Source organism: Peromyscus maniculatus, chromosome 6 (genome assembly GCF_049852395.1).
Source record: "Peromyscus maniculatus bairdii isolate BWxNUB_F1_BW_parent chromosome 6, HU_Pman_BW_mat_3.1, whole genome shotgun sequence".
In the NCBI taxonomy this organism is placed as follows: Eukaryota; Metazoa; Chordata; class Mammalia; order Rodentia; family Cricetidae; genus Peromyscus; species Peromyscus maniculatus.
Window position 1 is genome coordinate 126,205,212 of NC_134857.1, and position 20,034 is coordinate 126,225,245.

General features: G+C 45.6%; 2 protein-coding genes across 37 annotated transcripts in view; one reads left to right on the forward strand and one right to left on the reverse strand.

The window, feature by feature from the left end:
- Positions 1 to 3,502: 3,502 nt before the first annotated feature.
- LOC143274069 (uncharacterized) lies at positions 3,503 to 12,896 on the reverse strand. Its single transcript, XM_076575338.1, has 3 exons — positions 12,881 to 12,896; positions 10,090 to 10,833; positions 3,503 to 3,713 (listed from the first exon to the last, which is right to left on the reverse strand). The coding sequence occupies exons 1-3, from the start codon at positions 12,894 to 12,896 to the stop codon at positions 3,640 to 3,642; spliced, it is 834 nt and encodes a 277-aa protein (XP_076431453.1). The 3' UTR covers positions 3,503 to 3,639.
- The window catches only part of Ssx2ip (SSX family member 2 interacting protein), a 38,324-nt gene continuing 28,754 nt past the window's right edge, over positions 10,465 to 20,034 (forward strand). For 2 of the 36 annotated variants that reach the window (XM_076575128.1, XM_076575148.1), the window contains exons 1-3: positions 10,792 to 11,401; positions 13,056 to 13,231; positions 13,615 to 13,713. The gene's annotated coding sequence lies outside the window, so the exon portion shown is untranslated. Of the gene's footprint in view, positions 11,402 to 11,790; positions 11,965 to 13,055; positions 13,232 to 13,614; positions 13,747 to 13,861; positions 14,127 to 20,034 lie in introns of those variants that run through there. The other 34 variants (XM_076575132.1, XM_076575149.1, XM_076575158.1 and 31 more) reach the window with 30 other exon arrangements.

The window sequence follows — 20,034 nt, forward strand, 5'->3', positions numbered from 1 at the left end:
GTGGAGCCAACCCATGTACTGAAACCTTTTTAAAAATTTATCATCCCATGTACTTTGTCACAGCAGTGGAAAGCTAATACAAACCCTGCATTTTTCCTTCTTAATTATTCCATTCAACCTTTATTTTGTAAACAAGTCTTCCATTGACTATTGTTACAGCTGATCACATTTATAGCAGTAACACAAAACATCACAGCCTCAGATCGCTTCTTGAGAGTCTTGTTTGCCTGTTAGTACTAGGTAGCACTCTTGGTTGGAAGAACAGCAGCCTAACAGTGGCTTGGAACCTTCGTGGTTTACTAAGAAAACACGCAGAGAAAGGTGGTCCCTGCAAGTTTGGGAGCTCAGTGACATCACCATGGACCCAGGTAGTGTGGCTCAGAGTTTAACATTGTCATTATTTTCCCTTCCTCGGACACTGGCGTTCCTGTCATGGACAGAAAACTTTTCTTACATTGCTTGGCACACAGTCACCATTTAGTAAATATCTACTAAGCCACGAGGTTGGCCTAGGACATGGTGAAACTGGAGTGCCATGTACAGAACCAAATGTTTGAATTAATCAAGTTATGCTGGATTGTGCTTTTAAACAGATTTCTGTATAGCTGAAGACATTTTGGGATTATGTATAATCTTTGGGTTTTTTGGAAGGTTTTTTTTGTCAACTGAGCAAGGCTCTATATTTAAAATTTCAAGTCTAAGAGAATGAAGCAAATTAAATTACTCTGTTTTTAAAAAGGCACGGACATCTGCTATTTGGTAAGGTAGCTTTGTGGTGTGTGTGTGTGTGTGTGTGTGTGTGTGTGTGTGTGTGTGTGTGTGTGTATGTGTGTCTAGTGTGCACACTTGTATACTGGAAAGGAAGGACAGACTGAGCAAAAGCCATGTATGAAGAAGGATTGAGAGGAGGTGTGTTTCGGGCTAGAATGAGGGCTAAAGTTATGTTTTAAGTTTAAATTACTGTATTTAAGAGATCTAAAAAAAGAAAAGAAAATACCACTAACCTGTAAGCCCCATGTGCTCAAGGACAGAAAACTTCCTGGAATGCTGGAGGCTGTTGTTCATGTAAGATAACAAGCCACTTTTGTAAACAAGGTTGGTGCCCCAACTGCACAGGATGTGCTTAGCTCACCCGTAGGTGGGAGGCACGTAGGCAGGACATACGTCAGGATGTACACTTGCCCCCGACTGGATGAAGGTGGGAAGTACGCAGCCTCGTGGGTTTTGCCTTTGTAAGCACCATTCAGATTCTCATGGTCATTCATGGGAATACTGGGTATGGACCTGGCCAGGGCACATTGTCCTGGCCTGAATTTAATAAAGCTTGCTTCAAATGTTGGCTCAAAAACTGTGGTGGTGGTTTTGTTCTTGTCTAGTAGGGATTAACAATGGTTTTGTAAATGGTGATTTTTTTCTATTAGACTTGAGACCTCACAAGCTTTCAGTTTTTATAAGGCCTATTATAAGCTGGGCATAAGGGCGCACATTTGTAGTTCCAGCTACTTGGGAGCCTGAAGCAGGAGGATCAGTTGAGCTTAGAAGTTCAAGATCAGCCTGGACAACATAGAGGGACTTGATTAAAAAAGGAAGTTGTGCTCCTCTTCATATGAATGATTGATAAAGATGAGTTTCTGTCAAGAACTTGAGATGAAGTGTGAGATGGAAATTTAGAGCAGTCAGTCCTCCTTAGCGTGCTCACCATTCACGTGTGTGTCATGTGTGTGCCCACTCTTTCTGAAGGCAGTGTACTTGTCTATTAGAAATGCAGTCTTAGGGGCTGGGGAAGATGCTTCAGTCAGTAAAACAAAGACCTGAGTTTGATCCCTCATACCTACATAATGCAAAGGCATACTCCAGTAACCCCAGTGCTGGGGAGATGGACACAGAGGGGTCCTTGGAGTTTGCTGACCAACCATTCTAACCCAATAAATGAGTTCCAGGTTAAATGGGTGACACTGTCTCAAAATATCAGATGAGAGTTAATAAGGAAAACACTTGATGTCAACTATGGCCTTTACATGTACATACACATATACATATGTACATGTGAATGCCCACACATAGGTGTACACACATGAACACACACACACATAATACACTCTAGAAACTCTCTGGTTGATACCTAACCACCTTTCTATGATATATTTTCTCAATTGCTTGGGTGATCTATGTATGATCAAATTTTGCATGGCATTTTAAAGTTAATAACTCAATCTTGAGACACATGGTAACTTGGGAAGCACTGTGTTAATGTCTGCTAAAACCCATTAGGTATTCTCAGACTCATTCCATAAGAAGCCACAGAGTAAAGCACTTTGACCAGACCAAAGCCTAAAGTGCTGAGTAGGGAATGCCCAGGCACCCACCTTTGGTGGCAGGATGGAGTCTTTAGTCATGGATAGTTTGATTGCCTGGGGCTTTTTACCTGGACCAACAGGAGGAGTAGGCATTCTCTTCCAAACACGGCTCTTTTAAAGCAGTGTTCACAGTCATTTCAATTATGCTGCTAATAGCCCAAACAGAGGGACTGGTCAGAAAGACATTTTTGTAAATGCAGCATGATGTCACCCATCAATGGGGGTAGGTAGGAGACTGGGTCCCATTAAGTTTACAGCTGAGTCTTAAGACTTTCGTTTTGTTTGTGTGGTGCTGGGGGTTTGGGGGCAGGCTGTGGAACCCAGAGCCTTGCATATACCAGGGCAAGTGTTCTACCTCTGAACCACATTCCCAGGTCTCACAAAAGGACTGGTTTTCCTTTTTTCTTTCTTTCTCTTTTTCCCTTCCTTCCTTCCTTCCTTCCTTCCTTCCTTCCTTCCTTCCTTCCTTCCTTCCTTCCTCCCTCCCTCCCTCCCTCCTTCCCTCCCTCCCTCCCTCCCTTCCTTCTCTTAGAATTACTCAGTTGGCAGACTTAAGATTGTCCTAAAGGTTTATACTCATTTGTCAATCCCTTGTGGACTATTCCCTGGCAGAGAAGACTCTGAATTCTCTTGGCCCTTGAACTCTGGCCATACTGCGTCAAACTGTTCTCATAAATACAACGGCCATGAGCACAGGAGCAGCCCAATCAGTATTCAGCAAGACTTAAGTTTACCCATCCTGCTGTCCTCAAAAGGGTAGTCCTGGCCAGAACCCAGAAGTAATGGAAGCAGGACCATTAACAGAAGTGACTCAGCCCAGTCTTGTCTGTTCCAGCACACACGCACGCAGGCCCTGACAAGAAATGCACTTCAGTGGATCCAGAAATCATTGCTTATTGAACAGCCCAGATGGTATGCACTGCAGCAGAAAGCGTTTAGGCGTTGGCCTGTTACTACCCAGCTCTGAATCTGCATGCCAGAAGAACCTGTGTCTGAGTGCATGCCCGGGTATTTGAAATACTTGTCTCTGAGAAAGACAGATGAATTGAACTGGGGGTGGTTCAGATGCTATTTCAGCAGAATTAAGATATTTTAAAGATCACAATAATACCTACCTCTAAAAATTCTTGCATAGCAGAAATTAGTAAGCTGAAATGCAAGTGTTTCTTTCCCCCATCTGCCTCTTGCCTAATCACAGCAGTTCGGTTAGTGGAGGCTTAGTCCAGCCATGAGCAGCTGAGGCTACAGAAATGAACATGGCGACCACAACCCCTGTCTCCTGCTATAATCTAGTGGGAGGAGACAGACCACAGCAAGCGAACAAATTGAGAAGGCTGCTCCGTGTCCAGGTGGGATCTGAGTGAGGAAAGGGAAGCAGTGTTGAGCCTTTGTGGGAAGAAATCTCCAAAGATATTGTTACAGTTTGATTTGAAATGTCTCCCAAATGCCACAGGATAATGCTTTGTCCCCAGACATTGGCGATATGGGGCAGTCGAGGAACTTCTGTGTGGGGGACATAGTAGGAAGGTGGTTATCAGGGATGTGTCCTTGAAGGAGACTGAACACTGGCCCCTTCCTCGTTCCACCCTCCCCATCTCAGCCTGCTTTTTGTTCTGGCTACCCAAGGTGAGCAGCTCTGCTCCAGGGCTGCTGCCCACCATGCTGTTCAATCTTGCCCCGCCCCAAAGCCGCAGGCCAGCCAGCAGTGGGCTGCAAGCCCGAACTGTGAACCTCGGAATGTCTTGCTTCCTTTTCACGTTATCTCAGGCACTTGGTCTCAGTGACAGAAAGCTGAGATATGACTGAGGGGTAGGTGCAAGAGACCAGGGGATTTACACGGGGCCTCTTGGCTGCCACCTTCTGTAGTTGGAATTTTCTTTGGGCCACCAACCAGCTCCCAAATAAAGACAAGGAGACTTAATATTATGAATGCTCAGCCTTAGCTTAGGCTTGTCCCACTAGCTCTTTTAACTTAATTTAACCTGTTTCTATTCATCTATGTTTTGCCTTAGGACTTTTTAACCTTTCTTTCATTCTGTGTGTCCTACTTTCCTGCTTCTTCTGCTGTCTGTCTGGCCCCTGGTGTCTCCCTGATATCTCTTTTTCTTTCTTCCAAGAGCCTAAATTCCTCCTCCTACTTACTCTCCCTGACTGGAAGTCCCATCTATACCTCCTCCCTCACTATTAGCTCTTCAGCTTTTTATTAAACCAATCAGGTGCCTTAGACAGACAAGTTATATGTCTTTACATAATTAACCAAATGCAACACATCTTTACATATTTAGACAAATATTCCACAACATAAACAAATGCAACGTCTTTACATAGTTAAACAAATGCAACTTATCTTTGCATAATTAAACAAGTTTGTAACAACTTTCTGTGCTAAATAAGAGGTTCCAAAAAGTTCCAGAAAGTTCTGCTTAAGCCAAATGTGATAGAGTGGGAGGCTTGGTCCATATTAGTACACTGAGAAGTAATGTCCTAAACCAGGGTTTAGTTGCTTGGAATCAGGCTTATTCTCAAGGAAAGTATCAGTCATATACATCCTGAGGATACAGATGCGAGCTGCATCTTTGGAGGATGTATAGTTTTCACTGATAAAAGTGTTCGCTTTGAAATAGAAAAGATTCACCTGAACAGTCATCAGGTACTGAAAACCACTCAAAAGCCCCAGGCACTGAGAACACAGTGAGCAGACAAAACGGCCCTTGCTTGCTGAGGCTGTATTCTAGTGGACCAAGCAAGCAGTCAGAAGAAATGATAAAGCATGGTGGGTGGTTAAATGTGAGCAAGGAAATGGATATTTGGGAAACGAAGGGTGTCTAGTTAGGCCTCACAAAGATGGTGTCTGTGTAAACTTGAAAGGGGAGAGGTAAGTAACACAGTGCTAAGGGGAAGCAGTCGATCACAGGGATGGCCAGGGCAGTGGTCCTGAGGCAGTAGTGTGTCTGCTAAGGTTGAGGGACAATGAGGAGATAGGAGTTAGTTGTCAGTGGACAAGCCTGTGGATAACACGGTCGGAGGGCTAGAAGATGTGTATGGACGGGGCATGTCACTAAGGTCGGAGGGCTAGAAGATGTGTATGGACGGGGCATGTCACTAAGGTCGGAGGGCTAGAAGATGTGTATGGACGGGGCATGTCACTAAGGTCGGAGGGCTGGAAGATGTGTATGGACGGGGCACGTCACTAAGGTCGGAGGGCTGGAAGGTGTGTATGGACGGGGCATGTCACTAAGGTCGGAGGGCTGGAAGATGTGTATGGATGGGCTGGAAGATGTGTATGGACGGGGCACGTCACTAAGGTCGGAGGGCTGGAAGGTGTGTATGGACGGGGCATGTCACTAAGGTCGGAGGGCTGGAAGATGTGTATGGACGGGCTGGAAGATGTGTATGGACAGGGCATGTCACTAGAGCCTTGCAGCTAGGAAGAATTTTGGCTTTGATGATGAGTATAAAGTCAAAGTAGAGAGATGGTGTTTTATACAAATTTTCCTAAATGGAGGTGAACAGACTACAGGGCAACAAGGGTGAACATTTTCATGTCTTGGAAAACAAAAACATCATTACATATCACTTCCTCTAATTCTGCTGGGGAGGAAATCAGCAGAAGTAAATCTGGAAAGAAACCAACCAACCTTCGCTGGCCTAGCCTACTTTACCTCACCATAACAAATTACCTTCTCTCAAGCCCAGTCTCTTTCAGCCCTGGGCTGCAGGTATCCCTAGACCTTCTTTCAGACAGCTGCCTCAACTATTTATCTTGTCCTGTGTGTCAGTCCAGATCTTCTTGGTCTAAGCAACTGAACATCTGACCCCAAAAGCCTTAAACAAGGAGCCTATGTCATGTGAGGAGTGGTCTGGAGCTGTTACCCAGGGTCAGCACAGGCTGATTTAGCCATTCAGTGACATCTGGGTTTCAGGGTACTCTTCTTTGTGCTTCTGTCTCCTGACTGTAAGATATGCCACCACAGTTCTAAATATGTATTAAACTGGAGGATGCCAAGGCAAGAAGGAGGGAGAAAAAAGATTTCTTACAGGCTGTGTAGGCAGAAGTTTCTGTTCTGCCAGCAACTCCTAAATACCCAGCAGCCACTTCCCAAATAATTGACTCGGAGGCTTAATATTACTTATAAATGCTCGGCTGGTAGCTCAGGCTTATTACTGACTAGCTCTTACACTTAAATTCTTATCTATGTTTAGCCATGTGGCTTGGTACCTTTTTTCAGTATGGTATTCTCATTTTGCTTTCTCTGCATCTGGCTGACAACTCCTGACTCTGCCCTTCCTCTTCCCAGAATTCTCCTAGTCTGGCTCTTGAGCTCAATCTCTTCCTGCTCAGCTAATTGCCAATCAGCTTTATTATTAACAATGAGCATAAACCACAGCAGGCTGGCAGGAAGGAAAGCTTCCCTTGAAGTGCCCTACTCTCTCTTTCTATTATGTATTGACCAGAATTAGGTCCTGCACAGCCCTTCAATCAGTACCTGTGAAAGAAAGAACACAGCACAAAAGTTTAGATCAGTGCATCTCAAAGGATGATCTACCTGGGCAGTGATGGTGCACTTTAATCTCAGCACTCGGGAGGCAGAGCCGGGTGGATCTCCGTGATTTCGAGGCCAGCCTGGGCTACAAAGTAAGTTCCAGGAAAGGCGCAAAGTTACACAGAGAAACCCTGTCTCAAAAAAAAAAAAAAAAAAAAAAAAAAACAAGAGGATCTGTGCATTCTTGGGAGAGTCTCCCTAAAAATCCTGCAAAGGTAGTCTATGAGGTCAAAGCTACTTTTTTTATAAAACTAAGACATTTGCCTTTCTCATTTTGTCTAAGTACACAATGGGGTGTTCCAGATGCTACTAGAAATATCATCACAGAATGTAGAAACTTGAAAATCTGTATGCCTTCTACTGTCTTTGCATGTAAAGATACATGCAAATTTTTAAATACCATTAATTTTAAAGCAATATGGATTTTCATTAAAATCTGTTATTTATGTTGACACTGATGTTTATGTTTTAAAGTTCCACAGATGTGACCTTGTTGTTGAATGGGTGTGGGAAGAAGACACAGCACACTTTAAGGATGTCTTTTTAGCCTTTCCAACTGTAGAGGGAATCAACCTCTCCCAGGACTGAGACACCTTCCCTTAGCCAAGGGCATTTTTATTGTTCTCCAAATATATACTTCTAGCAAGTTGATTTCCATATTTCCAAAACATCTTGAGGAAACTTCCAAAGGGATAATGCCAAATGCAAATTCTCGATTAAGGAATATCACAATTTGCCTGATTTTTCCCAACCAAGTTTGCATACACTTTGTACCCTTGGGGAACTTTTAGAGAAGATTCACAGAGAAACAAAAGGTGGATAAAGGCTAGGTGCAACTAGCACTCTGGAGCCAGACCAGGTGTTAACTCAGTGGGAATTCTCCCATCATGACCTGTACAAAGGAAAGCTTTGGGGAGACCTTGGTACTTTACTGTGGTGCTGCAAACTGCAGGAAAACGTAATGGAATCCAACTACTATCACTAAAGTTACTACTTGGAAAGGTCAAGGACTTTCCCGAAGGTCAAGCCGTGGCTTAAGAAGTCTTGGTGATTATTTTAGCTTTTGTGTATGTATTAGCTGGTTCCTACAATGATTTTCTTGTATGCTATGTGTGGTTCCAAGAACTCTTAACAGTGCATTTATCTAAAATAACTATCAAATATCCAAGGCCAAACAATCGCCTGAACTAAGTAAGGTAACACCCTTGTGGGAAACGCCTGGTTCCTAGGTTGGGTGTTCCTAGCTTTCTTTCTTGGGCAATTTTAGCCGGGATCCTTTCTTATACAGCCTTAATAACATTACAGACTTCTAACTTCTTACCTAACCTTTTGAGCACGTAAATCCCCTTTTCTTGATATACTAACCAATTATTAGCTCTCAGTTGACCTCCTTTTTTTTTTTTTTTTTTTTTTTACCACTCCCTTTTTGGGTTGTAAAAGAAAACCTGATGGTCACTCCTTGAGGAAAACTCTTGTCTGCCTTTATGACCCTGTAAGAATTCAAGCTTGGTGACCTTGCTTGGCCAGAGGATTGTTATTGCTTGGGTTTATAACTGAATGCCCTAGAGAACTTGAGGACAGAGAACTGAGAGGGAGAAGGAGGGTTTTGACTAGAGAACTTGAGGACAAGACTGAGAAAACAGAACAGAAGAACTACATGGGGAAGAACTGGATTGAAGGGCTAGAAGAGAGGACTAGAGGAACGAGATGGGAGATGAGGAAGAGCCAGATGGGGAAGAACAAGATGAGGAAGAATAAGATGAGAGAGAAGGAGATGGGAGAGGAGCTACGATGGGAAGGAACTAGATGGATGAGAACCTAGATGGGACAGAACTAAGATGAGAGAATTAAGTTAGAACTTAGAGGGGACAGCAGATAAAGGTAGAGAGAAATCAGGCAAGAAAGGAGCTACGCATGAGAGCAGAATAGAAGCTGTGTAGAGAGAGAACTGACTCAGAATAATAAAGTGTATGGACTAAGGAGTTTTGTGTATGTAGATTCATTTAATATCATCAAAAATTAAATTATCAGCTGGTTGTAGATTCTTCCCAGACCCTAGGAGGGGACTCTCGAGGGGCTAGACCCCCACAGTCTGGTTACTGTGTGAAGCAGGTCCTGAGACACAAAGGCTGAACACCTCTCGTTATTCAGCCAGGTTGATCTGACTGACTCAGCTAACTCAGGAGTGAGTGCTCAGTTTCATTGCCAGAATGAAACGGTAAAGATCAAGCCTTAATTACTGTTTCAAAGGACAAATTCATATTAAGATGTTTTCTTGCGACAGGAAAGAGAGTGACATTTTGGAGAGTGGACAACGGAACTTACACCCCCTGGGTGCAGAGGGAACAACCACAGCCCATTAATGGTCTGATTTAGGGTGCAAGATAATCAGTGGCAGTAGTTTCTTCCTAGCTTCAGCCCTGCATCGCAAAGCATCTTTTTAACATGGGTCCTTGCTGTTTCTGACGGTCATTCATCTGTACTCAACATCTGGTCTGTCTCCCTCCTCTTATATCCAACGCTCACTTCTGCACCCAGTCTCCCACCTAGGACTGAGGGTATGTGTAGTCCTCATTTCTCTCTCTTGTTCTTTGGTAGCAGTGGCTTGCATATTTCCTGGTTTCTTTTTATGCTGTTTTGGTCTCAAACTGCTCTCAGGAGCCACTTAAAAACCCAAAACCTGTTTTCCTCCTCCCGAGTAAACCCCTGGCCTGAACCCCACCACTTCGCACTTTACTGCGATTTTTCCATCTAACCCCTTTCCTCGGGGAGTTTTAGGCAGCAGACATGGTAGGGAGGTGCAGGCTGATTTGACACGCCCCCCCACCCCGTGCTGTTTATACGTTTTCTTGGCACTCACCGCTGAGCCTAAGGAGTTTTTTCATCAACTTACAGTTCACAGGAGCCATTTCTTAGTTTTCCCCTTGCAGCTGTCTCCTCCTTAGGCCCCTTCCTTCACTCTAATTTTATTAACTCTGTTTTACTCATCTCACTCGAGCTCTCAATGTAGTCGGAGATGACCTTGAACTTCAGTTCTGCTGGATCACAGACACGCACCCTCACGCGCGCGTAGTGTGCGGTCCTGGGGACTAGAACCCTGGTTCTACTTTTACACGGATTTGTGTACCATGGGCGTGTTCTGCACTCAAGATCCCCGAGGCCACTACCTCCCTTCTCCAGGGCCTGACCTAATTTTGGGTGCCCGTCGGTCGGTGTTCTCTCCATTCTGGCCAGCGCACCCGACTCTCCTGGGAGCCCCACTTTGGCTCCTTGGGGCGCGTTGGGGTTCAGGGGGCCCGGGAGGCCGGTTTCTAAAGCGGCTGGGACCCTCCCCCTGCCCCCGCGGAGAGCTGGGGGCGGGGAGCGGCGGCCGGGTGAACCCGGGCGGGCGTAACAGGTGCGGTGGCCGCAGCTGCGCTGGGGAGAGCGGCTCGGCGTCGGCTCGGGGGTTTTCGGAGCCCGGTCCTCTCCGGACCAATTGGGGTCGCGGTTGTTCGTCGCCTGGCAACCGGCGGAGCCAATGGGCGGCGCCAGCGCGGGGCGGGGTGGGATGAGCGTCCGCCGCGGGAGGCGGCGAGAGGCGGGCCGGAGCGGCTGGAGGCTGCGCGGAGCTGCGGGGCGGGCGGGGAGCCGCTGCGTGCCGCCGCGGGTGCGGGCCCGCGGGCTGCGGGAGGCGCGAGCCGCTCCCGGTGCCGTGACGGTGAGCGGCGGGATTGTGACGCGCAGGCGGGGCGGGCGGCGGGCTGGCCGTGGGCTCAGGCACCGGGGCCGGCTGTCGGCGTGCTCGGCGCGGCCGTTGCGGCGGTTGGAGAGCGTTGCTGCCCGCCGCCTGCAGCGGGAGGTGCGAGGTAGGTCGTGGGGGCCCCCCGCGCCCTTGCGGGATGTGACGCGGGCACGGGCGGGGTCCGCTCGGCGCGCGGGCTCGGCGATTTCTCAGAGGCTGCCGCAGGACTTAGCGAGGGGTCCTCCGCGGCTGCTGCAGGGGAAGGTGCTTCCTAGTGGTCCAGCCCCACGTTTAAGGGGAAGAACTTACATCATCGCCCCGGTAGGATTGCTTGAGAAAGGGTTCGGCCTCGGATTTCCCAGTGCAGGACGGTAAACGGCGAGCTCCGGTCAGCATGTATTTCTCCTGGTGCAGATAGCCGGGTTATGCAAGTCACCTGGGCCCAGGAAATAAAACTTGCCAAATAATTCCTCATCAGCACCAGTAGAGGAATCTTAGCATTAACACCCGCAGTTCAGTCCCGAGTGTCAGACTGATTACTGGGAACGCTGATGCAGTTGTGAGAACTCAAATTTCCTTCTAGAGTCTAGAATCGAGACCGTATGGAAGGCGGAGGGTTTCCAAGCCCAGGGGATGAGAGCTTCCTGGATTTGGGATTTGCCTCCATTCAGGTTAGAGTCCAAGCCTGGAGTTAGATGAGAACAGTGCTGCCATGGAGCCCTCGAGATTCTGGAAGAAAATCCTTCTAGCTCATGATTTGATCTTGAACTGGAAAGGTCTGTATGTGATGCGACACATTTACGAGGCTGGATAAAGTTTGAAAAGATCTGAATTAGAAACGTGTTGTCTTGAAATGTAGAAGAGAGGCAGATTTGTAAACTTGGATCCAGCCAAACTTAACCCATCCAGTCTCCTTAATCCCCGACAGCTCCTGGGCCCAGGGAGCTTACAGTGTTCATCCAAACTAAACAAGTATGAGAAGCTGTGATCCCTTTTGACACTTGGTCCTGCCTGGTGCGCATGAAAGTTCTCACACAAAACGGCTCTCTGAGAGGAGGATTAGGAATAGATAGAATTCAGACCAGGGCTTTTTGGTGCCTGGTGGGGCCTCTTGGGCTTAGTCATTTTACACCCGTCCTTCCCCTCTCGTTCCCCATCTGTACAGTGGAGATAGTAAGTTCAAGGATTAAGTAACCGGGTGAAGCAGCTTGAAGATGAGTGCAGTTATTCTAGGATGAAATGCGAAGCTCTCTCCGTAGCACACTGAGCCTTGTGACGAGGCTTGTTTAAGTGTGTAACATCCCGGACTTGCTGAGGCAGGTATATACGGAACGAACGGGCAAGTTAACTGTTCTTTGTTTTTGTTTTTGTTTTGTTTTAGTTCCAGAGGCCTCATATCCAGCCCAGTCAAATTATAGACCTGGGCTCTCCTAAAACCGGACAAACCAGCTCTGGCCCAAACTGTCAAGGATACAGATTTTGTGAAAGTGTCCTCATTTAGCATTGAGAGAGAGAGAGAGAGGGACAGAGACTAGAAAACACCTTTCCACAGTGATTTGAATTCATTTCGTGTTTAAATGAGAACAGTAAGCCCAGTGTGGCTGCTCATGCCTTTTCTCTCAGCTCTGGAGGAGCTGAGGCAAGAGGATAGCTTGAGTTTATGAGATCCAGATAAAGTGAGGCAACATGCTGATTCCATAAAAAAACAAAACAAAACACCTCTTCCTTCCAAATGCTCACACCCATTCCTTAGGGAACCAGACCCAGGGCCATGCACATGTGTTCTGTCGTTGAGCCATGAAGCCAAATGCTCCTTTATGAAGCTGGGTTGCTTTATCACACAGCCTCCTGAGTAGCTGTGATTACAGTCCTGGGCTACTGGGCCCAGCTTCAAAAGTAATTTTAGTGATAGCTCCTATACCTTTACATATAGCCGTAAAAACAACTTGTTGGCATAGCCATTTGTTCATAACTTCTTGGTAATGGAAAAACCTAGACTCACACAGTTGATGCTGGTCCTGTATTTTATATAGTGTAGGAGCAGATTTACTATATGTTAAAAAATATATTTTTTAAATCAACATTTATTATCAGGCACTCAGCTGCCCCTTGCCAGGCCTAAGGCTAAAAAAGATGTGTTGCCCCGAGTATTTTGTGCTTAGGGAGTTTTATGTGTGGAGAAGGGGGAAATGCAGAGATGGGAGGGAGGGCTTTAGAAAAGAAGGCATTTCAGCTGTGTCCTGATAGGCACTCACCAAGCAACTGGTGCATTCTGCACAGCAAAGCAGGTGCAGGTTACAGGTGGGTGGTCCAGTCCAGGTGGCTGAGGGACTGCAGGTGGCTGCTGGAGCTGCATTCGTGAAGAGTCACGAGCAGTGCTGTGAACCTTGACCAGAAGGAAATAAGGACTATCTAACCGTTTTATTGCAGGACTGTGTTGCTTCTGACATAAGAGTATGTCCACCCAAGTCAATAATCTGCATAGTCCATGGGGCTGTAGACTTCAGTGGTTCAGGTGTGACCTGAGAGTAGCCACTTTTCACCAAGCACTTAATTGGAGTCCACAGAAACCTTAAAAAAAAGCAGCAGTAGTTCCTTGCAAGCAGGTCTGTAGCAAACTTTTTCATTGGCTACCAGTTCACAAATAATAACATGAAATTATTATTGTGAAAGTTTGGGATTTAGCTTAGGCTTGCCTCAAACTAGCTCTTAAAACTTAATCTATATTTTTATTAATGTATGTACTACCGTGTGGCTTTTACCTCTATCCCATTCTGTATGTCCCACTCATTATGCATCTCACTGGCGTCTCTCATGTGCCTAGATTCCCTGCTATGACTTCCTCTTTTTCTGCCTTAAGCTCCACCTATCCTCTCCTTCCTACTATTGGGCCTTCAGTTCTTTATTACACCAATCACAGCAACCCATCTTCACACAGTGTACAACTATTCTGCATAGAGATCCTTGTTGAATTGTCTTCTGTTGCTAGGACTGGGTGGTAGATCTCCCACGGTGATGAAGATGCAGCCCACCAGTGAACAACAGTCCCAGTGCAGAGCAGAACCTGAGGGATGGGAGGACCAAAAAGGTCAGGCGAAGCAGTGTGTGATTCAGAGATGAGGTGTGAATTGATAACAATGGAATTAATGGAAATTAATTAATTAATTAATGGAAATGAAAGAGAATTGTCTGATTACAGTTCTGAACTGCTGTGCATGCCTCTCCTCTGTTCATAGTTTCTCCCCAGTCAGATGTTCCATCACCACCCTGCTGGTCTGCTTGTCATCAAGGAGAAGGGATACTGTGTGTGGCCTACTCCATGAGGTTGTGCTGATTACATAAGTGTGTCCTAGTAATACCTACAAAAATAATGTACCTTTGGAACACTTTCTGTGTGATAAGTGTTTGTAATTAGCCAGGCCCGGTGGCACATGTAAAATCCTTGCATGCTGGAGGCTGAGGAAGAAGGATTCCAAGTTCAAGGCCACCCTGGGCTACTAGGTAATCCCAGTCTCAAAAAAACTGAAGCAAAAATCTAAATGTGACTCAATACAAACCCTAAGTTTACTTAAAATATGAAATTTGGGTGAGGTTTTTTGAATTTTTTTGTAACTCGATTGTGTAGTTCTCATGGGGAACTTTGTGGAGGATGATGTCATTTCACAGGGTCAAAGGTTGGATGTGTCTGCCCTTGACTTTAATCCACTGACTTCTTCTGCAGGCATCTCTGTAGTTTCTGCCCTGATCTTCTCTATGCACATCTACTCAAATCCAATTCCATTAATCTTATTCCTCTGTTTTAAGTGATATTTTGTCTAGTACCAAAGACAGACTTTTACTAGAGAGAACATGTGTTCTTTCTGCCCAACTTCTGGAATATTTATTTTCTGCCCTTCTCTGTCCAGCTCATCATGACCATAAACTACATCATTTGCTGTGTCCTTCTTGAGAATATTTTTATTTTATTTTATAAAAGTATGTGTGCTTGTATAATGAAAATTGGGTCTAGGCATAGTGATGCAGGCCTTTAATCCCATCCCTCAGGAGACATAGGCAGGTGGGTCTCTGTGAGTATGAGACTAGCCTGGTCTACATAGTGAGCTCCAGGATAGCCAGGGCTACATAGAGAAATCCTGTTTCAAACAAACTGAAAAAAGAAAAAAAAAAAATGGAATAAAAAGCAAAAACAAAGAAAAAAGTACTTTAAATAATTTCCTTGTTATAGTTCCTGGAATACAGTGAGCACTAAAAAGTATTTTTGTGCCAGGTTGCTAAAAATAGAACTTAAAAATATTGCTTGGAGGAAATCTGCAAAATGTTTCTCTAAAAGAATTGCAGTCCTGTGATATTCACATGGTTGGCAGATACTCACTCCTGAGGGTACCAGCTATTAACAGAGTACAGTGTGCGCTGGGCCTTGGGTTTGGTTGTCCCCAGCCAGAAGACAGCACCTTCAGTGTTCTACTTTATAGACTGTCCCTCCATGTGGGATCTAGAATAAAAAGGTGAGACAACAGCTAAGAGATGTTATCCTGTGGGGAAGAGACAGGCTCGGGGAATTGGCCCCGCCCCCCAGGATGGGGAAGAGACAGGCTCAGGGAATTGGCCCCGCCCCCCAGGATGCTTGCTGAGTGAAGAGTGGGTCAGGGTCCTGAGGCCCTAGAAACTACCTAGTTTGTGTTCTCCTTTCCAGGCCTGTAGCTGTAGATAAAATACCGGTTTCTCTCCTCATAGAGTAGGGCTGTGTCCACTCATTCCTTTCCATGGCCATCTAAGGAGTAAGGGACTTAGCCAGTGAGCCACATGTGGCGTGTGGTGGACGCTGGAGTTGTCATCTGCTCCGTTAGCTAGCGTTCCATAAACAGATGGCACATGCGTTCTTTATCTCACTGCACAGTTTCTTGCCAGTCTCTGGATAGCTTCACAGATCTCTGAAACTGTAGCTAGAGCTCCTGGTCTTTACACTTTACAAGGGAGACATAAAACAGTTGAATCCCAGAACTCTTGGCTCCTTGTGCCCCATGTCCAGGAGGCCTGGAAAATTTCAAATTTTTTTTTTAAATGTGATGAACAGTGTGCATTTTAAAAGTTTATAAAGGACTTCAACTACAAAGAATTAACTACTTTGTATTCCTTGGTTCACCACACATTGTGCATATGTGTTTATGTGTGGGTCACATGGCATGGGTGAATGCATACTTAGCATGCATGTGTGGAAGGTCAGAGGACAATCTCAGATGTGGGTCGTTGGGTGCTTTCCACATTTTGTTTGAGACAGGGACTGTTACTGGCTGGGACTTTGCCACATACTGATGGAAAGAACTAAAGAGAGAGATTACATAATTCATCTAGATATTTATCTACAGCTGTAAACCTGGAGGAATAAATACTACTACAGCATTCTAAAATCCTTACACATCCTGGCCCACTGTTAACTCAAAATATCCTGAGTGAATGATGGGAATTCTCTGAGCCTGTCTCAGCATTATAAAATAACATGGCTAACTATGGGGTACTTACATGACCACCCATGAATTTGCCTGTCTTTGCCTACCATCTTCCTGCACCTGGCTTTTGCCTGGGTTCCTGGAATCCAAACTCAGGTGCTCAGGCTCATAAAACAAACTCTCATCACACATTCTTTTGTCAGTTTTATTTATTTTAATAATAAAGCACCATTGAATGCAAAAGGGAACATTGACAGTAACCTCTATATAACTAAATGTAGACCCTTCTGTCCCCTTTTTATAAGGCAATGATCACTGAGTCCTGCATCATTCTTGTGTCTTGTAAAAAACAGATTTACCATATTTGTTTTCCACATGTGTACAATTAAAAGCCAGGTGTTACATGCTCTATCTTTTGGAACGATCTTTCTGTGGTGTGTGCTTTATAATTCATCTGTTGTGTGTCACTAGATTTTCAATGGCTGCATAACAGCCCATCTTGGGAGTCAGTCCCACTTTTCCCTTATGCCGTTGGAAGATGAGTGCTTGGGTCGTAGTGGGGTCATACATACCCTGAGCTGCGTGACACACCATGCTTCTCACAGACCCCTTCTCCTGGAATACATGTGTGCTGCACAGTCCTTCATAGTGCAGCAATAATCAAGGGTGTGTGAGGACAGTGACTACAGAGTGCAGTGTGAGGACAGTGACTACAGAGTGCAGTGTGAGGACTGTGACTACAGAGTGTAGTGTGAGGACAGTGACTACAGAGTGCAGTGTGAGGACTGTGACTACAGAGTGCAGTGTGAGGACAGTGACTACAGAGTGCAGTGTGAGGACTGTGACTACACTAGAGTGCAGTGTGAGGACAGTGACTACAGAGTGCAGTGTGAGGACTGTGACTACAGAGTGCAGTGTGAGGACTGTGACTACAGAGTGCAGTGTGAGGACTGTGACTACAGAGTGCAGTGTGAGGACTGTGACTACAGAGTGCAGTGTGAGGACTGTGACTACACTAGAGTGCAGTGTGAGGACTGTGACTACACTAGAGTGCAGTGTGAGGATGGCGACTACACTAGAGTGCAGTGTGAGGACGGCGACTACAGAGTGCAGTGTGAGGACGGTGACTACACTAGAGTGCAGTGTGAGGACTGTGACTACACTAGAGTGCAGTGTGAGGACAGTGACTACACTAGAGTGCAGTGTGAGGACAGCGACTACACTAGAGTGCAGTGTGAGGACGGTGACTACACTAGAGTGCAGTGTGAGGACTGTGACTACAGAGTGCAGTGTGAGGACGGTGACTACACTAGAGTGCAGTGTGAGGACTGTGACTACACTAGAGTGCAGTGTGAGGACAGTGACTACAGAGTGCAGTGTGAGGACTGTGACTACACTAGAGTGCAGTGTGAGGACAGTGACTACATTAGAGTGCAGTGTGAGGACAGTGACTACAGAGTGCAGTGTGAGGACTGTGACTACAGAGTGCAGTGTGAGGACGGTGACTACACTAGAGTGCAGTGTGAGGACGGCGACTACACTAGAGTGCAGTGTGAGGACAGTGACTACAGAGTGCAGTGTGAGGACAGTGACTACACTAGAGTGCAGTGTGAGGACTGTGACTACACTAGAGTGCAGTGTGAGGACAGCGACTACACTAGAGTGCAGTGTGAGGACAGCGACTACACTAGAGTGCAGTGTGAGGACAGTGACTACAGAGTGCAGTGTGAGGACAGCGACTACAGAGTGCAGTGTGAGGACAGCGACTACACTAGAGTGCAGTGTGAGGACAGTGACTACAGAGTGCAGTGTGAGGACAGTGACTACACTAGAGTGCAGTGTGAGGACAGTGACTACACTAGAGTGCAGTGTGAGGACTGTGACTACTCTAGAGTGCAGTGTGAGGACAGTGACTACACTGGAGTACAGTGTGAGGACTGTGACTACAGAGTGCAGTGTGAGGACAGCGACTACAGAGTGCAGTGTGAGGACAGTGACTACACTAGAGTGCAGTGTGAGGACAGCGACTACAGAGTGCAGTGTGAGGACAGTGACTACACTAGAGTGCAGTGTGAGGACAGCGACTACAGAGTGCAGTGTGAGGACAGTGACTACACTAGAGTGCAGTGTGAGGACAGTGACTACAGTATGCAGGGCCCTGCTACCTACGCTAGAAAGAGACTAGCTTTCTGATGGCCACTTTGGGTTAGTAGCATGCATCACTAAAATTGTGGCCTCACATGAAATCTGTTATCATAATTTGCATGTCCACACTATTTTATTCAGCCTTTACCCACAGGGAGATAGGGTTAGAATCCTGTCTTTGGCGGAGTTCATAGAGGAAGAGATTGCTGTCACACACTGCAGGGCCAGATGGCCAAGAGAGTGGCTGTGTAGACCAGGGCTGGAATCCTGGTGCAGCTCTCTGCTCCTCATTAGCCCTGTGACCCTGGATGCATTGCCTAACCTCTTTGCTTTAATCGTCTCATGCATGGAAAGGAGTTAGTACGGCATACAGGGATATAGTGAGGTGGACATGGAAATATGTGTCAAGTGTTTAGACCAGTGTCCTGTGTTCTGGTTGCAGTTCTACACCTTAATTAGTTCTGACTAATTAAGTTCCTGCAGCAGACCTCAGAAATAGATATTGTGGCCCTGATCATACAGGCTAGGAGACCAGTTTGGAGAGATGGTTTGTGGGATGTGACTTAGAATAGGATCCCAGACCTATGGCCAGGCCAAGGAGGCCAGCATGGTTTATACTGAATTCCCTAGCTGCAAAATTCCTGATAGCCATAAACTCAACATGGAGGCAAATCAGTAAGAATAATAGCTGTTTTTTAATTTTAGCTCTGTTATGGTACTATTTTCTTCATGAAGAATTCATGCTTGTGTAAGTACTGCATGCTCACTGGTCATATCAATGGAGCTCTTCTGGAGAGTTCACATCTGTGGAAAATGCCTATAGTACTATTTCATACAGGTGAAACAATTTAGAGTTTAAATCTATAAAACTAAGAGGTTGAATTTAGTGTTTCTGTACTTGTAGTTAGCAAAGGTGCTTGTCATGGAATCAAAGCTATAGTCTCCTTTAGAATGAAATTATAATTAAAGGTGTTACTCATATTTTAAATAATCAAATTTCATTTTGGAGATTTTTAGTGATATAAATAAAGCATGCTGATAACTGAATCTTCAAGTTCTGTGACTGAGTTTAGAAGATTACTAATGTTTAAGGATTTAGTTTTAACAATTTTATTTTCATATTCCAACAATCTGGTAACTCACCCTGGTGGTATTTTAGCAGAAATGTTGGTGAACTATCTAAGAATGGTGTGTAGTATTTAGAAGGCCAGCTGGCCCCACGTTGCTATGTTCCTGTGTAACGGAAAGTGTTATTTCTGACACTTGATGGGCATTTGTTGTAAAATTTGGATTAGGTAGGCATTGTGCCTTCTCAAGCTTGAATTGCAAGTCAACTTGGAAAGAAGACTTAGAGAATGCACTTTGTAAAGAGGCCCTCGCCATGAAGGTGAGGTTTCTGCCGCATTCCTTTTCCCTCTGTAGGACAGATGTAGGGTGACCAGGACAGGAGAAGTGGCATTAGATAGCACTTCTTGAAGCATTAGCTCAGCATGTGCATCTTCCTGTTCATACACGTTTGCCAGTGTGGACACACTGACTTGTCATGAGTGGTCATTGGAGTTTTCATTGATTACTGTTGATCATTTATGGATTATTTAACTGGGAGTGTATCTGAAAAGATGAAATGAATAAGAATATGAGCGATCAAAGAAGAGAGTTGGTGGCAGAACTGTGTGGGCCTTAGCTTCTTGAGTGGAGATATGTGGAGTCCTGCTGTATGTCAGGGCCTTGGCTACAAAGACAGGACATTTCCCACCTCTCCAGAAGCCCATAAACTAGTAGGGAACCATCCAGCGTAATATACAGAAAGATTAAAT